The sequence below is a fragment of the Pimephales promelas genome, chromosome 10, assembly GCF_988280905.1.
Source record: "Pimephales promelas chromosome 10, fPimPro1.hap1.1, whole genome shotgun sequence".
Lineage (NCBI taxonomy): Eukaryota > Metazoa > Chordata > Actinopteri > Cypriniformes > Leuciscidae > Pimephales > Pimephales promelas.
Window position 1 is genome coordinate 21,597,229 of NC_142778.1, and position 20,742 is coordinate 21,617,970.

The window sequence follows — 20,742 nt, forward strand, 5'->3', positions numbered from 1 at the left end:
ATGCTCGGCCCTGACGCGGCAAAAGAGATCGCTAAAGTGCCTCTCTCAGATAACACCATTGCCAGACGTATTGATGACATGTCTGCGGACATCGAAACGGTTGTTTTGGAAAAGATGCGCATCAGTAAGAAATTTGCATTGCAACTTGTTGAGTCGACGGATATTAGTGGACATTGTCAGCTCTTGGCCAACGTGCGTTTTGTGGATGGAGAAGCCATTAGAGAAAACTTCCTATTTTGCAAGGAACTGCCAGAAAAATCAACAGGAGAGGAAATATTTCGGGTCACATCGGAATATCTTGACAAATGCGGGCTTATGTGGGAAAACTGCACAGGTGTCTGCGCTGATGGAGCCGCAGCCATGGCCGGGCGCATCGTAGGCTTCGTAAGTAGGGTCAAAGAAAAAAAAACCCCAGATGTTATTGTTACGCACTGTTTTTTGCACCTTAAGGCCCTCGTTGCAAAGATCTTACCAGCAGATCTAGAGTGTTGGATGATGTTGTGCGCATAGTGGACTTTGTGAAATGTCGACCTTTGAAAAGTCGTTTATTTGCGTCTTTGTGTGAGGAAATGGGAGCGGAACATAAGGTCTTATTGCTACACACGGAGGTCCGGTGGTTGTCGCGCGGCAAAGTGCTGGCCCGTGTGTATGAGCTGCGAGAGGAACTGAAAGTATTTCTGACAAACGAGAGGTCCGATTACTCAAAGCTGCTTGCAAGTGATGAGTGGTGTGCAAAGCTGGCATACCTGGCTGATATATTTCATCATCTGAATGAACTGAACACAAGCAAGGATGCAAGGCCGAAATGAAAACCTGCTTACAAGCACTGATAAAATGAACGGATTCCGCTTAAAGGTGCAGATTTGGCAACAACATGTGCAGCGTGGCAACCTTGAGATGTTCCCGCTCACCGAGAAACTGCATGGCAACACTGCTGCAATGTGCGAGGTTATTGGCACACATTTGAAAACTCTCGAGGAGAAGTTGTCATTTTATTTCTCTTCAGTCTTCACAGAATGCCTTGACTGGGTTGGGACCCATACAGCTCAGCATCCGTTGCTGGAAAGGACATGACTTTAAAAGAGCAACTCATTGAACTGAAACAAGATCGTGGTTTAAAGCTAAACTTTGCTGATCTTTATTTAGACAGGTTTTGGTTATCTGTTGCCAAGGAGTTCCCCACTCTGGCCAACAAAGCTATTTTGACATTGCTCGTTTTCAACCACATATCTATGTGAGCTGAGCTTCTCAAGCTTGACTGCGATTAAAAACAAAAACCAGAGAGAGACTGAGAGCTGTTGAGGAAGAGCTTCGTGTGTGTCTTTCCACTATTCCTGCCAGGATATCTATTTTGTGTTCATCGAAACAGGCCCAGGTTTCACACTAAGAGAGTATAAATACATTTAAAAGCTATATTATTAACTATGTCTATGTATTATATTGTTAGTGTGTTAGAGTGTCATTTTGGTTGGTGGTGTGCCCCAGGATTTTGTGAATGTAAAAAATGTGCCGCGGCTCAATAAAGGTTGAAAATCACTGATCTAACTGATGCTAAAGGGTGCCTCAAGTGCCAGATATTGAAGCATGGTCAAAATGCTTCCCAAGGCGTCAGTTAGGTGACGCCTTTGGGGTGAGAATGGGCTGGTTGGCCTATATGTGTATATGAAGAGTTCAGATACAAAAGCCTCTAAATGCCATTTGAAATTTTCTTCTAGAATGATAATTTTTATCAAGCCTGTAAAGTTCAGAAATTTCACTTAAATGGCAATGAAGATTACCTATTAATTGTCATTTAAGTGAAATTACTGAACTTAAATATACAAGCTTGATAAAAATGATCACTCTAGAAGAAACAACGCACACAATTTTTTTTTTTGCATGGAAGGTCAATAACACAATTCATACAATTTTTATTATAATAATGTAAAATATTTCAACTTGACATTACATAGGAAATCTAAAATACATTTGGGTGCTACATCCTTAAATATTCCACGTCAACATGTTTCTGAAAGCATTGCAGTATCATAAAAATAACAGTCCAGAATGTTTAAAGGGTTACTGAAAAAAAAGACAATTCTGTCAGTATTTACTCACCCTCATGTTGTTCAAAACCTCTGTGTTTATTTGTTCTGCTAAACACAAAGGAAGATATTTGGAAGAATGTTTTAATCAAACAGATCTCATTCCCCATTGACTACCATAGTAGGAAAAAATGCATACTATGGTAGTCAATGGGGAATGAGATCTGTTTGATTAAAACATTCTTCCAAATATCTTCCTTTGTGTTCAACAGAACAAATAAACACATAGAGGGTTGGAACAACATGAGGGTGAGTAAATACTGACAGAATTTTCATTTTTGGGCGAACTAACCCTTTAACAGTCAAAAGAACCTGAAATGAGAGACATACAGTGAAGGAGGTTAACTTAAAACTCAATTTAAAACAATTTCATGAGATTCTGATCAAATTAAAAGGAAATGTTTTGATGGGTGTGCCTCTGCATGCTTTAATATGATTTCAAACTCTCTGATCTCTTTGTTGGCTTGATCTGTTTGGGTTTGTTGGTGAGTCATAGTGTCACATAGAAGCAGATAAACATTTTTTTCTTGTGCTTGAGAAACAGATCACATGCAATCAAAGGCAAAAGATAGAGGTACTAGTTCATAATTACACAACCACTTTAAGGGTGGTTTTGCCAAATTTAGGCCTAATTGTAGAAGTAAGGCAAACAGGAAGGGGGGGGGGGGGTTTAGCACGGTCACATAATGGAGTGAACATGAGTCAACGCTGTGATTATGGGAAACTGGATGAAGTTTTGGCCATCCCCCTTTTACAAAGACTCTTGTCAGACTGAGTGAAACACTGATTGCTGTCAAAACAGATCCATACAAAAAAAAAAAAATTCATCCTGGATACACAAGAGAGAAAAAAAACACTCCCACAACAAAATTCATGATTAATTTGGCTTTTATTTGAGCCATATGCACCGATGTGGGTAAATCAATCGACCCTATTCACAAATCAAAAACATAACATTAGAAAAATTCATAACAACTCATATCAAGCATTACTGCAAGTACAATAAAGCAAACAATGGTTAATCTTTAAAATCTATTATGAACGATAAAAAAATATAAAAAGTCAGACTTAATAAAGGCCTTTTTATATGGGCTTGGAATGCTAAACCAACCCTTTCTTCTCATTACTCGTGAGTGAACCAGTGATACAGCTGCACTAAGAAAAAGAGTGAATTCCAGTCAATCAGAGACATGTACAGATTGTGTGCCTGACGCTGTGATCTAACTGGCTCTTAGCTGATGAGGTCATGTTCAAGACAGTGTTTTGTGACAGACATCATGCAACACAAATACACTGGCAGTTTCCCAGGCAACGAGGCCCCTCACACGATCTCCCGGGTTTTCCGGATGGCGCAGCACAACATCATGCTAAAGATCATGCCGAAGATCTGTGCACATAGAGAAAACATTCCTTCAATGGGACATCAATCGCATACATAAATGTGTACGTTACAGGGTTTTCAAAAAGCGTTATGATCAAATTACAATCATAGTTATGGCAAGCCTTTTTAGCTTAAATTGTACCCAGCCTTGCTAATTGTGACTAGTTAGAGAGCTCTCTAATTGAATTGCTACTAGTAAGTATTGAATTAGAGAACTCTAATTGTAATTCTTACTAGTAACAATTCAATTAGAGAGCTCTGTCATTAAAAATGAATGGAAGTCAATGGAGACATGTGACTAGCAAAAATTAATTTGTAAAACTCTCTAGTTGTAATAGCTTCTATGCATGATCGCTTCCGGGTTTGTCTCAGCACGCCCAGTTACATCCGGTGCTGCGTCAGAAGCCGGTTTTGCGTTAGGTGGAGATAGTGTCAAATTACATTTGCTGTTAATAAAAACATCCTGCAGTTAACGTGAATGATGTTAACAACATAAGAGTAAAAAAGAGAAGTTATTTAAATTATATATTTTGAGCTACATCAACAACCTTAAGGGTTAGTATTCTCTCATATCGTACGAAATTCGACTAGCGAGTCAGTGTTTCTAAAATCGTTGTCTCCGTTTCTGAGAAAAGGAATTTTATCAAAGTTTTGCCGCTATACACTTGACCTGCAGAACGCGCTTGCGGAAGTAAAGAAGCTGACTGAGATTCTTTCGGACACACGTCAGCAGGGTTCGTACATAGAGCCTATTGTTACTAGTAATAATAGATTTAGAGAGCTCTCTAATTGTATTTTTACTAGTAAGAATTGAATTGTAGAGCTCTCTAATTGTAATTGCTACTAGTAAGAATTGTATTAAAGAGCTCTGCAATTGCATTCTTACTAGTAAGAATTGAATTCTCACTAGTCAGCTCTCTAAATCAGTTTTTACTGGTAAGAATAACATTAAGAGCTCTTTAATGCAATTATTTTACTAGAATTCTTACTACTTAATTATGACGAGTGAGAATGGGTACAATTTCAGCTAAAATGGCTTGCCATTTCATGGTACTAAGAAATATAAACTTTTTTCCTATTTAAATCTGCAGTGTGTAATTTTAGTATTGGCATTACCAAAAAGAAATGCCAAAACACACTACTATTCAGAAGTTTGGGGTCAGCAAGTCTTTTCTGCTCACCAAGACAACATTTATTTCAAAAATAGATAGAAAATACAGTAAAAACTGTAATTGTTATATATTATTACAATAAAAAATAACTTTTTTAACTTGAAATGTTGTCTAATATCTGTGATATTAAAGCTCCATTTATCATTCTTTGACTTCAGAAGGATCACATGACATGACATTCTAATATGCTGATTTGCTGCTCAAGTAACATTTCTGATTATCGATGTTAAAATCAGTTAATATTTTAGTGGAAACGGTGTTACTTTTTTGCCTTTGATGAATAGTATGTTCAAAAGAACAGGATTTTGAAAAATTTAAATCTTCTGTAACATTATAAATGTATCTTTGTATCTTCTGCACTTACAATGTATACATACATTGTAAATGTATCTTTTGATCAAGTTAATGTATCCTTGCTAAATGAATGTATTCATTTCTTTAAAACAAAATTGTACGGACACCAAACTTTTAAACACAAGTCTGCATATACATAAGCAAAATAATTAGGGCTGTCAAATAATTATTTTGCGTGTGTGTGTATGTATATTATATATATATATATATATATATATATATATAACACACACACACATGCATGTATATTTAAGAAAAATATTATTTATATGTAAAATATTTATATTTTATATAATATAAATTATATAAATCTATATACAGTATATACATGAAAATATTTCTTAAATGTATACAAGCATGTGTGTGTATTTATATATGTAAAATAATTATACACAATGCACCCACATATATTAAGTAAACACAAACTTTTATTTTGGATGCGATTAATCGTGATTAATCGTTTGAAAGCCCTAAAAATAATGTATTATTTATTTGACATAATATTAAATTAAGCTGGTAAAGATAAACACCTTAGTTAATCTAAAACAAAAAAATGTTAAACAAGCCTTAAACAAATAAACACACACACAAACACACAACACACACAGTTACCATGATCACTCCAATGCCAATTCCAACTCCTCCAATAATATGAAGTTTGGAGTTGAAAACTTCATCAATGGCATCAGGGCAGTTCTGAACATATAAAATAAGAAATTGATTTATTATTTATGGTTTATCAATGTTGCTATGTACTTGAATATTCAAAGATCTATCATCTATCCATCTATTTACAGTTGATAGTTAAACTGATTCCTGTGCTCCTCTGTATCACAGCTCTGTGTCTTTATTTGGTAGGAAGCATCTTCTTATGTCTCATACACTTAGTTCATTAGGTTTACTTAAACCTCTTAAACCCTTCTCGATTTTCTGAACGGTTAATACGCTATAATGACCTCATACTTGACCTTGTACTGGCAGAGTTTCACTGACTCATTCAAGCTGAGTCGCACACAGGGTGCCTCAGGTTAGGAACATTTCCAGTGCATTAAATCTGAGCTAAGCTGGAGTATTACACTCGACAATCATACCAGCTGCCTTAAAAGAATCTAGTCCAGTGCGGTCAATTGTAAATCAGTGCTGATAAATCACTGACTGATACTTCATGGAAGTATTTTTGCTCACAAAAATTATTATACTATAAGTGTAGATGGGTCAAACAAAGGCATAGACATGAAACTGAATCAATTGTAAATTCAATCCCAATTTTAAGGGGTTATGATACGCCTTGGCAAATATCAGTTGTTATCAGTGTAACTAATTTTCATTAACTGAAATAAAACAGCAAAAATATAAATACAAAAAATGTAACTGTAAAGATTTTTAAGTGAAGTAGTAAGTGGCCGGTGAACTGGAAGAAAAATAGAGTTGACTTTATAGTTATTTGGCACTGTCTCTCTCTGATATGAAACAAAAACATATTTATTTGAATGGGTTGGGTTTTTTTTATTTTTTATTTTGATATAGCCTATGACAAGCACTGAGCGCATCCGTCTTTGGCTCAGCTCTAGCCATAGCGCGAAAGCACGCAGTTTGAATCTGCACATTCGCTCTTACTGTGCGTTCACACCGCCGCCGGCGAGAGCGTCAAAGTGTCATTCATTTTCAATGAGAGCCAGCGGCGAGCTCCGGCGAGGCGCGGCACGTCTTGGACGGCGAGAGCGGCGAGGAGAGTTGAAATCAGTTCAACTTTATGGTAATAAGCAATGACGCGGTTCGGCGGCGACCAATCGGAATGTAGAAGTGCTCCGTTTGAGAGAATTCCAGAGAACGCAGTCCTGTAAACTTTGGTTCCAACCACATTAGTTCCCAAGCAAAATAGAGGAGGTTGATCAGTTGAATTTGATAAGAGGGAGCGCGCAACACTATTTATAGGCAAGAATTTCGTGCTAGAACACTTTTTCAGCGGGAATGCAAATTATAATAGCGCCGATAGCATTAGCAATAGCATTTCCATCGATCAATTTTCTGCAAAAATAACAATCGACATGCTTGTTTGCTTTGCTTCCCCCTTAAATACAGTTTAAAAAAAGATCACGCATTCGATCTACGTCAGAGCATCAGAGCATCCACAGGGCGGCAAGAGCGAATTTTGCCGCTGCGTGCTGAAATCAAAATTGCTGATTAGATATAGAGGAAGATATCTAGTGGAAAATGAGAATATTACGAAATATTATATCCCTCCCCCTCCTCCATCTCTCCCGATATATATTACGATATATATCCCCTCTCCTGATGTCATCGTCCATCGCGATGTTTCACTGTAGACATCATCTGATGCCAAATTGTAAGACGTCGCCCAACCCTAATCTGTAAACACTGTTACCTTTGTAATGAGATCCTCAAGAATCTCTTTTCTGGGGCAGGTCTCTTTAAAATCCTCCGGGACGTTTTCTGACGGTCCACAGCAGTTCAGCTTAGAGATGAGGAGCAGATGTCATTGCAAATTATTAACGTTACAGCTTAAAAATCCACAAGCTATAAATAATTGGTGTTTGACGGACCATCTGATGCATTTAGCACATAATAAGCGCAGCAAGCTCTTTCTGAAGATTTTTACTAGCAGTTCCTAATCATGGTATTGAAAGATATTCAAGAGTTTCAGATGCACAGTAGCAATTATGCTAAATATCTTTGAGAAATAAGGAGAAAGGGATGAGATCTTACTCCATGCTGGATGAGACTGAGTGTGTCTTTCAGAGTGTTCTCTTTGGTGTCTTGATAATTTTTGTATGTTTCCTTGTAGAAATCCGTTATATCCTCAGTAACCTATGGGCACAGAGATAGTAACATAAATTAGGAGCACCGTCTGTGTGTTTGGGTATGCGTGCACAGAGAATTTGAAACAAACTCCCACCTTGGTCTGGTTGGAAAAGCCCCAAATTCCAGCAGCCACCTCGACCGCAAATATGACCAAAAGAAAGAAGAAGAACTACGGGAAAAACACACAGTCAAATACCTCATAATAGTACCAAGTGATATTAGAGAAGAAAAGGTGCATGATGTGGGAATTACCAATCCCAGCATGCAAGGGGATTCCTGGATGGCACCACAACATCCAAAAAAACCCACAACCATCATCAGCGCACCGGCCGCAATGAGGATGTACACACCTACAATACACACACACTTCATTTTTACCAGTTGCTACACAACATGTGTAAAAAAAAAAACACTTATAAACAACTACTCACCTGTGTAGAAGACATATGGCGAGTTCTCTCCTTCAAACAAGCTTTTAGTTTTGGCATCAAACCTCAACCAAAGTCCAATAGCCAAGACACCTGTACCTGCAAGCTGCAATGAAACAAATGACATGTATGCAATAATTAATAATAAATAAATAAAATAAGTCTCTTCATAATGCCTAGAAAAGGACTAAAATACACACAAACAGCTCAATCAAAAGGATTTTTTTAACATTAGAAAGAAACAGCTAAAACAGCAGGTATGGTGATGAATCTGATATTTATAGGTGGCTTGCAAAAACAAAACACAAAAATAAATCATTTGAATTACTGAACATGAAATAAATAAAAATAGTATTATATAATTATAAAAAATAATAAAAATAAAACTCATAACTAAATTAAATATTTATTAGCTTCCACCAGATTGCAAATATATATATATATATTATTTCTGTCAGAATACATGGCTATTTTTATACCAGCAGGGGTGAACTGCCAAACCTTGCCCACTTTGCTTGATTCTTTATAGAGGACAACAAATCAGCAGGAAATTGGAAGAGCAAACTCAAAAGCACAGACTATCCATCTTTTTATGTGGATCTGAGAGTGTACAGATAATAACACCTGCAAGCAAAATTCCATGGGAGAGTCCAAAGAAAACTGGCTGAAGTTCTGCCAATCTGTTAGACATGCGATGCTATACGAGTCAAAATCTGTTTTAAAAAGAATGAGTTTTAAAAAGTGATTTTTTACAATTATTTAGGCTACAACAGGATCTGCATTTTCATGGGTTTAAATTTAATAGAATAGAATAATAGATTTTGGTCTTAATTTGATTTTGGAATATCCCAGCCACAAATTACGCATACGTACATAACACATGCACGATTGCACATACACATTTGTTCTTCCTTGCTGAAATTGAATTGGAATGATCAAGGAACGGAGTGAAATACTACCCATCGAATTAAAAAAAAATTCACTGGGTTAGCGGACATGGTTCAATGTGTTGGTTTTGACAAACATTTTTATGCATGAACTAGGCATTCTGATTCTGACGTTCTTGATCCCCCCCCCCCCCCCCCACACACACAATTTTGGCAATAAATGAACTATGAGCAGAGTCCCTGTAGCTCTCATATCATATGCTGAAGTAACATTATAAACTTGACAGTAATTAAACTTCATTTTATAAAAAAATACCTAAAATCAAAACTATATAAAATATCCTTTTGATATGTTTTACTTAAAAAGGTTAGGTCACCCCAAAATGAAAATTCTTCCAGTAATTACTCACCCTCAAGATTGAGCCACTGTAGTCACTCGGACAATTTTAATGACGTAACTTTGCTTTAAAAAGTAGGTGGGACAGATGTGTTGGTGTCGAGAAATACATAAATCTGACAATTACATGCATGCACTTTAATGGTCCAGTGGCAGAACTTTTGCCAAGCATGTCAGAGGTTCTGGGTTCTAATCCGCACTTTTATGTATTTTTTTCTCTCTCTCATTAAAACCGATTATGTTTATCAGTGGTTGTATATCAAGCAGGGACATGTTTGTGTGCATTTTACTCTGTGATTTCACCTCTGCAACGGATTAAAGCATGCGTCCTTGTGAAGATTGTGTGCAGCAGTGCGAGCCACAAGAGAACACTGTATCCGCGCCACTGATCACAGAGTCAACGAGCACTTTGATCACTTGGTTTTCAAAAACAACACATTTCAGTGCTAGATCGCCTCTTATTTAACAAACGAACGAAATGAATGCTCTGCTAGTTAACTAGAGATGTTTTATTTATTTGTACTATTTACATCTGTGCCGCGAGATGTTTCAAAAGTGGTGGGGACAATATCGACCCTGGCAAAAAGTGGTGGGGACATGTCCCATCTGCAAATTAGGGCTATAGGATGTCTTTAACTTTTCTGGGCCGGCCAGTTTCTAACCCTTAGCAGCATATGGAGGAGTGAGACAGCTCTCAGTTTTAATCAAAAATATTTTAATTTGTGAGTAACTACTGACAGAATTTTAATTTTCGGGTGAACTAACCCTTTTATAGCCTGGTAATACCAGACTCTGCTACTTCACTTTGCTTCGTAGACAGAGCGGAATGAAATTTGCGGAAGTAGGAAGTCTGACGTAGTCAGGCTAACCCTTTTAGTCCAGATGACATAAAAAGTGACATGAAATGATTTTTTTGCCGATCATTTTCCACTCTTGCTTTTTTAAGGGTTAATTACCTCTTAGCTTGTAAAGTACTATGTTCCTTCCCTGATTTTACTTCCTCCATTCAGGAATAAATTAACCTCTGTCACGCCAATAATCGGGACAGTTGGCAACCCTATCTGTCACATACATTACAGCAACATTTGTTGGTTTGATTCATCACACTGACCAACAACCATCTTTCATTTAAACAAAATCTGTTGTGAAATATCTCACACATACTAATGTCATGTTCCTCACTATATCATGTGACTTATTTTTCTTTCTAGTCAAGTAAGATGTAATGGTTTCATGTTTCAGAGAGTTCATGTCCTCCTCTTTTGATTTATTCTCTCTGACCTAGATCTTTTGTTCGAAAAACTAAAAAGGTGCGCAAATCTGTTCCAAATCTCCAGGCCAACGCTTAGCTAAACAAACACCCTTAAAACAACCCCACTTCAACCTCTTATCCCATTCCACACACAAACTGAACATAAAAACACAACACTTGCATTCACAAATAAATGCTGACAGCTACTTTTACACAATCACACACAAAAACACAAATATGAAAGTTCACCTACCCAGAACACCGAGTTAAAGATAAACATGGTGTATTTTATACATTTTGGACATCCATCAACCCCCATTTTGCTGCTTTCCAAGTCACGTTCGTGTATAGAGCAACAAACTGTTAGCAGTGTATGTGTTCACTTGCACAAGCTTCAAATCTACAAACTTTGCACACTGACGTGTTGTTTGTCTATTCCACACTTCTTCCCTTTGTTTGACAAAGTGAAACTAGAAAATGTCGTTGCGTAAGTCCATGAATCAGTGGGAGGAGCTTACAGGTAGTGTGTGAATGTGTGTTACAGCCAGGTTCCACTTACAGGTGACTTTACCACTGCATTCAGTTCAAAGTTCTCTAACACTTTAGTCGGGCTGTATTTCACCCCCAAAACAAAACGCATTTATATTTTGCATTAAAAAAGAAGCCTATTTTTTTAACTGTGAAATTCTAATAATTATTTACCTCTAAATTGCCTTTATTATTATTTTAATTTAAATGATCATAAATTAAATTCAGTACAACAGATACTACCATGATATATAAATATCTTACAGTTTAAATATAATACAGTTTATACAGTTATAAATATTGTTATTTTTTCACATTAATATACTTGATTTTATTCATAAAATTCAAAAAAGTTAGGTTCATCTATGATAATTATCTGGATGGACAAAACGTGCAAGTATCATTAACTTTTGTTTGTCACAGAGCTTGTTTTTAGCGATAATCCAAAAACCTATGGGAAAATCCTTTCTTTTTTTTTTTGTCGAGGGAGCCAGTGGGATGCCAACAGCCAGTTGGCCAAAAAGTGATGTCATTCCTGCACCACTCTATTAATGTAAATCAGACACAAGAGAAAATAACTTAAGAATAAAATTAATGTTTAATTCGTACAGTTTTTACATTTGATTACATTTCTGTACCAATTCTAACTACATGTTAAAATTAACTATTGTACTTATAAAAACTTTTGTTTTATTCATATTTTTGTTATAGTATTTGTCGAATTGTTTGTAATTTGCTTCTTATTTTAAAATCAGAAATTAGATAAAACAACACAAAATAACCATGTTGAGAAATATACTGTTATGTTGAAATAAAATTTCTCATATTGTGACAAGAGAATTTGATCATACCATCCACCCTAAACTCAGAGGTGTGAAGTAATGCAGATATTGAATTTCATTTACAGTGAAAATTAATGAAAACAAAACCAACACATAAATATTTTTTAAAAAGTCATAACGTGCACATTTTTACATCATTAAAACCCACTACAAATACAGTTTACAGTGAGTTTGTCCATGAGATTATCATACACTATAAATAGACCCGCAGATTAAAGACAATCTAGGGCGCGTGCTCACATAAACCCTCTGGGCTAGACACACACACAAATGAACCACTCGGCTCTGGGTTTGCTCAAGAATTGGTGGCATATTTAATGAATGGTTCACTTCAATGAACTGATTAAAAAAAAGTCACAACATTATCTTCACTATATTAAGGTGATATTTTATAGTGAATAAATAGTGAGTTTAGTGATTTGTTCCAGAAGCATTTTTTGTTATGCTGGTTGAAATTCTCTTCCCATCCTGATATCAATCACTAAGTTAAGTGGTCTAAATGAATTCATATGTATACATATGTCTGTGTAAGGCGTAAGATCATAAAATGTTTGTCTAATCATTATACAAAATCCATACGTTGACAGGCAGGAAGTCAATGCATTTCCATATCATGCGCACTCTACTCGCGCAGACATCACACATCGTCAACGTGTTTCATACTAGTGCTAAGCAGAGTTAGACAGACGTCAGTCACTGAGCACCGCAACCGAAACAGCAGCCACCTTTTACAGTTCCCCCTGAATCAAAACAATAACCAGAACTACTGTAATTTACGCATTTGAATGGTAACACTATCAACACCGAAATGAATCTAGAGCAGTCAGGTGGCAGAGGTCAGTGCTCTTTAAAGCCACACTTAACAACTTTAAAGCCATGATACTTACGACTGATCATGCTCAAACACACAGAATTGTGTTCAGTTGGTATTCACAGTCGGTGTTTTAAATCTGCTGGAGTCGATGGAAACCGTCTAGGTGTGTTCAGTCTTAGAATGTTTCAGCTAGCATTGTCCCCGGCGTAAGTTGTTTATGTTCATTATTATTGTAATGTTATGTGCTTTGAGACATAAGGTAGTTAAATGTAGTCTCTCCTCTTATGACGCTTTGCAAATATGCGTGGCTTTGGAGACACTCTGAAGGGAGGGTGGGATCTCAAGCTTTCAAAGCTAACTTGCTATTGCTAGCTGGCTAGCCCCGAAAATTGCCTACCCCATCTTTAATGTGAATAGGCAAAAAACAAAGCAATTCTTCAGCTCCCCCTTAATATGTAAACACTAGAAAGATCAAAACATTGATCTGTTTGCGTGACTCCAGAGTGTGAGCCTCAATTTGCGTCCATTTTCATACCGGTGGAACTCGGTTTTATTTGAGATGAAACAACGAAAGTGCTCCATTCTTTTTGATTATGTAGTTTTCTGAGGGAAAGAAAAATTGGCATTAAACAGCACATCTGATTGAACATCAAATATCACTGATCAAAAAACAACTGGATTTAGGCCCAATACATACTCAATGAGAGTACAAAAACGCAGCAAATGATGCTCAAATTTATATATAAATGTGTGTGTGTTAATTTCCATATGGAGAAAATGAATGGGATTTTTAATTGCAGAAAAACTGCATATACGCCCATTCAAATAAACGGTAGAACTAAAATTAGTAGCCAATGCAAATTCGAACAGCTCAGCGAATTGGTTCGAGTAATCCATTAAACAGACTCTTTTCAAATGAACGATGTGCACGAACCGGACATCACCAACAAGAATGCGCCTGTAGCCTACAGTCGTGAGAGAACAGCTGACACACGAACAGAGTGGAGTCAAAGGAAACACTCAAAATTCAGTGCTTGTCCCGCCACACACACACACACACACACACACACACACACACGGTATTTTAAATACACGACCAGGGTCCAGAAACCAGAGCTAAAAATCTTAAAATTAGGTCAGCCAAATCGATGCAATCTTATTGCATGGCTTTACACAGACGTTTCTGCATCATAAATTACAGTCTAAACTAACTAAAAACCTAAAAGTGACGCTGTGCACATGCATTTATCAACGAATATTTGAGCAAAATCTCGAGTTAGAATAAAACAACGTCCCGAGCGCAAGCCAACCTCTGCACACATCAATCATTAAACACGCTCACTCGGTCACTCACCCAGAATATGAAATTGAAGACGAACATCAGATACTTGACGCACATTTCTCCTCCGGTCAACGCCGCCATCACTCACAGCCACAGCAGTCTGTCCTCACAGTCACAATACTGAATGAAAGAGTAAAGATCACGCGAGCAGCGTCCGTGTCCTAGTGTCTCGCAGGTGGCTCGCGCGTGCGGCAGTGTGACTTTAAATGCGTGTAGGGACTGAGTAAGTGGAGCGCGCGCACGAAAAACTCAGGACAGACACAAACTCACTGCCTCATTCCTCCAGCTAAAGATCAACTTTGCAATCGTTTTCTGTGTGGCAAAATCGACCGTGCCAAAGGTCAAACACTTTTTGCATCGATCCAGTTGCTATTTTTGGAGGGCTATTGGACATCGTCCATACGCTTTATTTATTTGTGCTCGTTGTTTTTTTCCCCCTCAAGAAATCTCTTTTATTGTTATCGCAATCCCCACGGTCTTTATTCTTTGTGAATTACGTCATTGTGGAATGACGTCACCCAGTCAGTGCAGAGCCCAGAGGTTCCTTCCACTGCTGTTCAGTGATTTGTTCTTCTCAGGCATTTCAGAGTGTTGCATAAGATTTATCATGTGAACTTTCATGTCTCAAGATATGCGGGTGTTCATAGGACCCTGCCATCTTTGTGACAGTCAAATGTAACAATATTAATTTAATTATTTTTGTTTAATTCTATGCAACATAAAAAATCTTTCAATAGCTATTCAATTATTCTAGTATGTCTATTAAACTTTGTAATGACCAAAATCATGATATCAAAAATATCTTTAAAAAAATAGTATTACAGCAACATTTCAGATAGATCATTATGGGATTTTTTTTTCTTCTAAAAAATATGTCATTCCTACCCTATATAGGCCTACTCTTCTCCACATTTTAATTTCTGTAATTAAATGTTTTAAAACTGACTAATTTCTCAGCATAGTGAAAATTAGAAAAGTGACAACAAGTTATATAAAATTTTACATTTTGCAAATTTTAAATTTTACATATCAATGACAGATAGAATCTGTATCGCAAACTAACTAATATCTCTGTGATTGAAGACGAGAGCCATTTTTTGTATGACTGTTCTTTGTACATGGACCTGCGTAAGAAATATTTGAGTGATCTCACACTTGTTGGTGATGTTTGTGTTGATGTGTCACAGGTTTGTGAGTAGAAACATGTATGAAGACTATTGTATCATGTAATGAAAAAAGAGCATCTGTCCATGCTATTGTGACTGGAACTATGGGCTGAGAGGCTTTGTGTTCCCGAAATAAAATCTAAACTAACTAAATATATCTAATCAATGACACAGTGCAAGCATTTTTTTCTAAAATAATTCTGTAATTTCAAAATCATGAATATTTTTAGTCACCATTGTCCTGTGCATTTGTCCCGTGTCCTGTGCACTTTATGTAATAATAATAACCCACAATGTAATATCAACTAACACTCAACTGTCCACTAACATACTTTTAATTGTTATCCAAATTTTTTTTTTTTGGCCTTGAAACAATTTTAAATGCACATATGAAGGTCAGAAAAATCTAAATTTTCTCGGTGGAGAATTCCCCCGAACCCCACTAACTTTCAGAATAGCCTGGTGTTTTTAAAACAAACGCCCCAGCCTTCAGCACTGTAGCACATAAAATAAACACATTGTTGTGTTCTGTACTACTATGTTTCATTGTGTGTGATAACAATGCATCATTAATAACAATTGACCTATCGGTAAGCCCCGCCTTCCTTAGTTACTGTTGCTATCCCAGACAAAAAATGGGGGACCTGCGCCCCAGTAGAGCTTTATGTCTAGCAACGCCCCTGGTGAATAGCATAGGTTACTATTACACGGTAGCGATAACGTTGTAAAATATCAACCGAGGTTGTTGAAACCATTCTTAGCTCCAGAGCTCCCGCTACTAGGAAACTTTACACTTTAAAATTGAGATTATTTACTTCTTGGTGTCATCAGCATCAGTGAGACCAGGTAAACTGCTCAGTAAACGCGGTACTGGAGTTCCTACAAGAACGTTTCTCGTCAGGATTATCCCCCTCCACCTTAAAAGTTTATGTGGCGGCCAAAGCAGCATTTCACGTTCCGGTGGGGGGTGTATCTTTGGGTTGAGACCCCCTGATTGTTCGTTTCCTTCGTGGCACCCTGAGGCTGAGGCCTGCTATTCGCATTAGGATGCCTGCAGCTTGGGATTTGGCCATAGTACTAGAAGGCCTTTCTGGGGCACCTTATGAGCCCTTAGAATCGGTCTCAGAAAATTTTTTCACTGTGATTTTTTTTTTCTCTTAGCCCTATATATTTTGATGTCTATATATATATTATATATTTTTATTGATGTCTAAAGCTGAGCATCCATCAACTGTTTTCTGCCAAGAATTCATTCAACCCCTCACAAAATCACACATACCAATAAGGGCAAGTTTCATTACATGCTAAATAAAATAAAAGCAAATTAAAAATTGTTACAATGGTAAAATAACATACAACTTGGACTAGGTTCACAGGTAAATCAAACTTCTGTTTGCTGTTTTGTTAATGCTTAATAAAGTTTTCCATTCTCCAATTAAGTCTTTTCTTATTTTAAAATATTAGCTTGTTGGGCTTATGTTTGTTTAACTTTGTTCTAATGAATTTTTCAGCATGCTTAACTGTTGTTTTGCCATTTAATGTCAAATGTACTGTACAATGTGGGTCCTGAAGCAAGGATATGTTGTTTTCTCCATGTTTTTGGGAGCGAGTTAGGGGTCAATAAAGAAAAGGTAGCCAAAAAAGAACGAAATATGCCGTTGGATGTGAGGTTTTTCCTATAGTTAATCCATCAGTGTCAGATAAGAGTTACATCGCAGAGGCTGTGAACTCGCTGCATATGCTGTGGATTGTGTGCGTGTGTGTGCTGTTTGGCTTGGCACTAATGTCCTCTGTTGGTTTGTCTTATCTGTCTTCACTGCCAGACTAATCCTTCAGTTCCTCTAATGCCCAGACTTCCTTCTATTGTCCACTCTTAATGAGTTTGAAAACGGAAATCACACCATCCCTCCCTCTTTCGTTCTTATAAAGCAGTTGTTTCCATCTAGACTGGGTTCCAGTCATGTCTTCAAAATTGTGAGACACTGGATAGTTTACATCTTGCAGAGCACTTCAGAGAACCTATTGCTGGGAGCCTACAGCTGGGCAGAGGTCAGAGGTAACAGGTGCCACTGAATATTTGTCATGACCGCTGATTATTTCAACTTTTTATATAAGGGAGTTTGAAGCCGTGTACGTTGTGTTTAAAGGTAATGTTTGGCTATTTAAGCATGCATGAAAAATACCATGAATGTTTCTGTTTTCCCCATCCTAAGTTGGGTCATTCTTTCCATCTATGTGGAAATACGTGACATGTCTAAAACTCTCTGACAGATTTGTAGGGGCTCAGAGATTTTTCCTTTGTTTCTCACTTCCAGCTGAACTTTTGCTTTGCCTCATGCTATTATTTTTTACTAAATTTAACCTTCACTATTGTTAATGGCCAGTAAGGCTGTTGATGGCCAAAAAGGGTGCCTGGACACTGCAATTCGTTATCGACTGTGTGTGCTTTCTAGGGCTAAATCATTCATGATTTCTTCTTTTTCTTTAACCAGATGGAACCGTGCAGTTGGAAAGGATGGAGCAGAATCCTGTGGGTTTTCGTCTTGAATTTTTCAGGTTAGAGTTTGAATATGTTTGTGTGCGATTGTGCCTTTTTCAATATTTTCCTGTTTGTTAGTATGATTTTTTTTTTTTAAAAGAAATTAATAATTCTATTGGATTAACAAAGATGCATTAAATATATCAAAATTGACGGCAAAAACTTTTTTAGTTATTGTTCTTTAAATTTTCTATTCATCAATAAATCTAATAAAATTTTTTTACTTTACTCAATTTTTTTGGGTGAAACATTTTTACACTTAAACATTCATTAAATTTGAACACAAAATCAATTACATATGCCTTATGAACTGAGTAAATGTAAGTAGAAAATTAAGTACATTAACAAATAAAATTGAGTAGAAAAAAATGAGGATAACATTTTTTTTAAATAAAAAAATGTTTATGAGTAATATTCAAAAGTGATTAAAGTGTAATAAACTGGTCTGTTATCCATTATCTATTTCCACCGTATCAGCGCTGGTTCTCGTGTCTGAGATGGACATGCGATTGCGTTTCACTCATAGCCGAAAAATGGCGCGATGCGACTGACTCCATAGCCAGCCAATAAACAAATAGTGCATTGTTCTGACGAACATTTTACCATCCAAATTAATTACATTCATAATCTTTAGGAATAAAATCGTCTGTTATGCAAGGCATCAGGTGTTTCGATCACGTAAAAAAGACAGACACTTGATTAGGTGACTCACATTGCATTTTTTGTATTAATTATTTTAAGCACAGTTATGATTTTATGTAAACAATAAGGTACGAGAGGCTGTGCTGTATCATGAATATGAGCACCTTATTGCTTTTATAAAAAAGTTACCACTAGGCTGTGGCATGAGAAATGAATCATTCCCTTCCGAAACTTGCAGAGGCGGAGAGTGTGAGTAGGAGCTGTCCATGAGCTAGGAGAAGGAAAAACTTTTGCTAAGTATTCTGATTAATTATTTTGTCATTTTGCCTCCACGGTTCCCCGATTGCACGCAAGCTTCTCCTCCTGTCCATACGATAATCTCTCTGTGCGACAGAGAGTTTCGTGGTTATAAAGTAATCGATAGCCTACTTTTACAAAAAACTGCTTTTACGGGGCAATAACATAAGCTACGAGGTAATGGAGCATTTTATACATTGTTGTGTTTCTTTAAAAATAAATAATGGACAAATGGAGTCTTCAAACACCTCAGATTTAAAGTTATTCGCCATCAAAGTGACGCCAAAATGAATGGGAGTCAATGGAAATGCTAACTCAAGTGAAGTTCTGCTACAAGATGGCGGCACCCGGCCGGCTTCAACTTCCGGTCGATGGATTACCCTCTTGGTTAAGTCAGTCAGTTCTGTATGATCTTTCTGATGAGGGTTATAGAGATATTAATAGGAAGGCTGCTGCGTGAGGAAAGTTGCTCAAGATGTTGACATGTCAGATCGGCTAAAAATGTGATATAGTCACTGATCTATATAACGATCAATGGTAGGAACGTCCGTAGCTTTTCACAAGAGTTAAATTTTTTTGAACGCATCTGGATGACCAACGGACACAATTTTCTTTGCACTGCACTCGGTCGGACCTGTTTCGGACCCATTCGGACCCGTTTCGGACCCAACGGTCTGCGAATCTCTATAGGAAATAAATGACTCCCGGTCGTTTCGGAGCCGTATCGGAGCTGCCAACTGCCAGCTGTAAGCTGAAAATACAGAATTATTTTAGACAAATATTCATGCACTTTTTTTGACAATATATTTAATATATTTAGATATACTTAAAATAATGTTGGACATTTTTTACTGGTCAAGTTACATCTTTTGGCATTATCAGGACCCCATTGAAATATTATACACTATATTCATCATTATATATAGTAGTTTAATGTATTACTGACACAAAAACTTTTGTGAGAATTTTGTCTCACTTAGTTTTTATTTTGGGAAATTATCCTTGATACATATTGTCATCCACGATACGTATTGTTGCATTTTTGTATTGCGATATATGATATATTGTTACACCCCTAGTTACCTTATGATACAAATATTAAAGTAAAAAATGTATTAGTGCTGTTATTAGAAACTTTCATGAAGTAAAATAAATCACTCAAAGCCTTCCTTTCATTAAAAGCCCTTGAAAACATAGTCCCTGACCGTGAACAGCAACAACGTACCATTATGACCGCTCAAATAAAAACAGGAACCACAATGTTGCAGTGATAAATAGAACCGTTGTGTGAAGCGTCATGGCCGTGTTTTACCCATAGTTTATCATGAATAAAGCACAGATATTGACCAATTAAAATCAAGGATTGGAACTAATCGTTTTATAAAGATACAATATAACATACACACCTGTCCTGAATCTCACAGAGGAAATGTAGTGCAAAATTCTGCGACGCTAAGCTAAGAAGAGAACTACAGCCGCGCCAACCATAGGGCGCCAACCGTTGATCTTCACCACGTGACTCGACTCGTCTCTTCAAATATACGTCACGTTAGAGGGTGAGGTACAGGTGCGTTGTTTTAATTGAGTAAACTTATTATATTAACCTTACTCACTTAGTGTGTTGAAGATTAATCATATTGATTTGAATTAAGTAATATTTGTGGTTCTGGAACCAGATCATTTTAATTCTGCATTTTCAAATAGGCCTATTTTGAGAAAAACAAAATTAAATATAAGTGAAAATTTTAGACAAACTTAACTGTTGGATCTTTAGTCAATTATTATGGTATGTTC

General features: G+C 36.7%; 3 protein-coding genes across 6 annotated transcripts in view; 2 read left to right on the forward strand and 1 right to left on the reverse strand.

Annotated features, from left to right (window-relative positions):
- LOC148977406 (zinc finger BED domain-containing protein 5-like) lies at nucleotides 1-809 on the forward strand. The gene is made up of 2 exons (XM_089116617.1): nucleotides 1-388; nucleotides 451-809. The coding sequence occupies exons 1-2, from the start codon at nucleotides 1-3 to the stop codon at nucleotides 807-809; spliced, it is 747 nt and encodes a 248-aa protein (XP_088972743.1).
- A 2,293-nt stretch (nucleotides 810-3,102) lies between these two features.
- cd9a (CD9 molecule a) lies at nucleotides 3,103-14,515 on the reverse strand. 2 transcript variants are annotated; one of them, XM_039654438.2, is made up of 8 exons: nucleotides 14,317-14,515; nucleotides 8,246-8,348; nucleotides 8,067-8,164; nucleotides 7,909-7,983; nucleotides 7,719-7,820; nucleotides 7,378-7,467; nucleotides 5,604-5,687; nucleotides 3,103-3,471 (listed from the first exon to the last, which is right to left on the reverse strand). In XM_039654438.2, exons 1-8 carry the CDS (start codon nucleotides 14,383-14,385, stop codon nucleotides 3,406-3,408), a joined length of 687 nt encoding a protein of 228 aa, XP_039510372.2. In that variant the 5' UTR covers nucleotides 14,386-14,515; the 3' UTR covers nucleotides 3,103-3,405. The 2 variants fall into 2 exon arrangements, with proteins under 2 accessions (XP_039510372.2, XP_039510373.2); XM_039654439.2 differs by lacking the exon at nucleotides 14,317-14,515 and adding an exon at nucleotides 11,032-11,242.
- A 2,901-nt stretch (nucleotides 14,516-17,416) lies between these two features.
- vwf (von Willebrand factor) overlaps nucleotides 17,417-20,742 on the forward strand; it is a 39,541-nt gene continuing 36,215 nt past the window's right edge. Inside the window, exons 1-2 of one of the 3 annotated variants that reach the window (XM_039654395.2) lie at nucleotides 17,417-17,526; nucleotides 17,963-18,026. In XM_039654395.2, coding sequence (XP_039510329.2) covers nucleotides 17,963-18,026 — 64 coding nt within the window. In that variant the 5' untranslated portion in view covers nucleotides 17,417-17,526. Of the gene's footprint in view, nucleotides 17,534-17,962; nucleotides 18,027-20,742 lie in introns of all 3 variants that reach the window. The other 2 variants (XM_039654396.2, XM_039654397.2) reach the window with 2 other exon arrangements.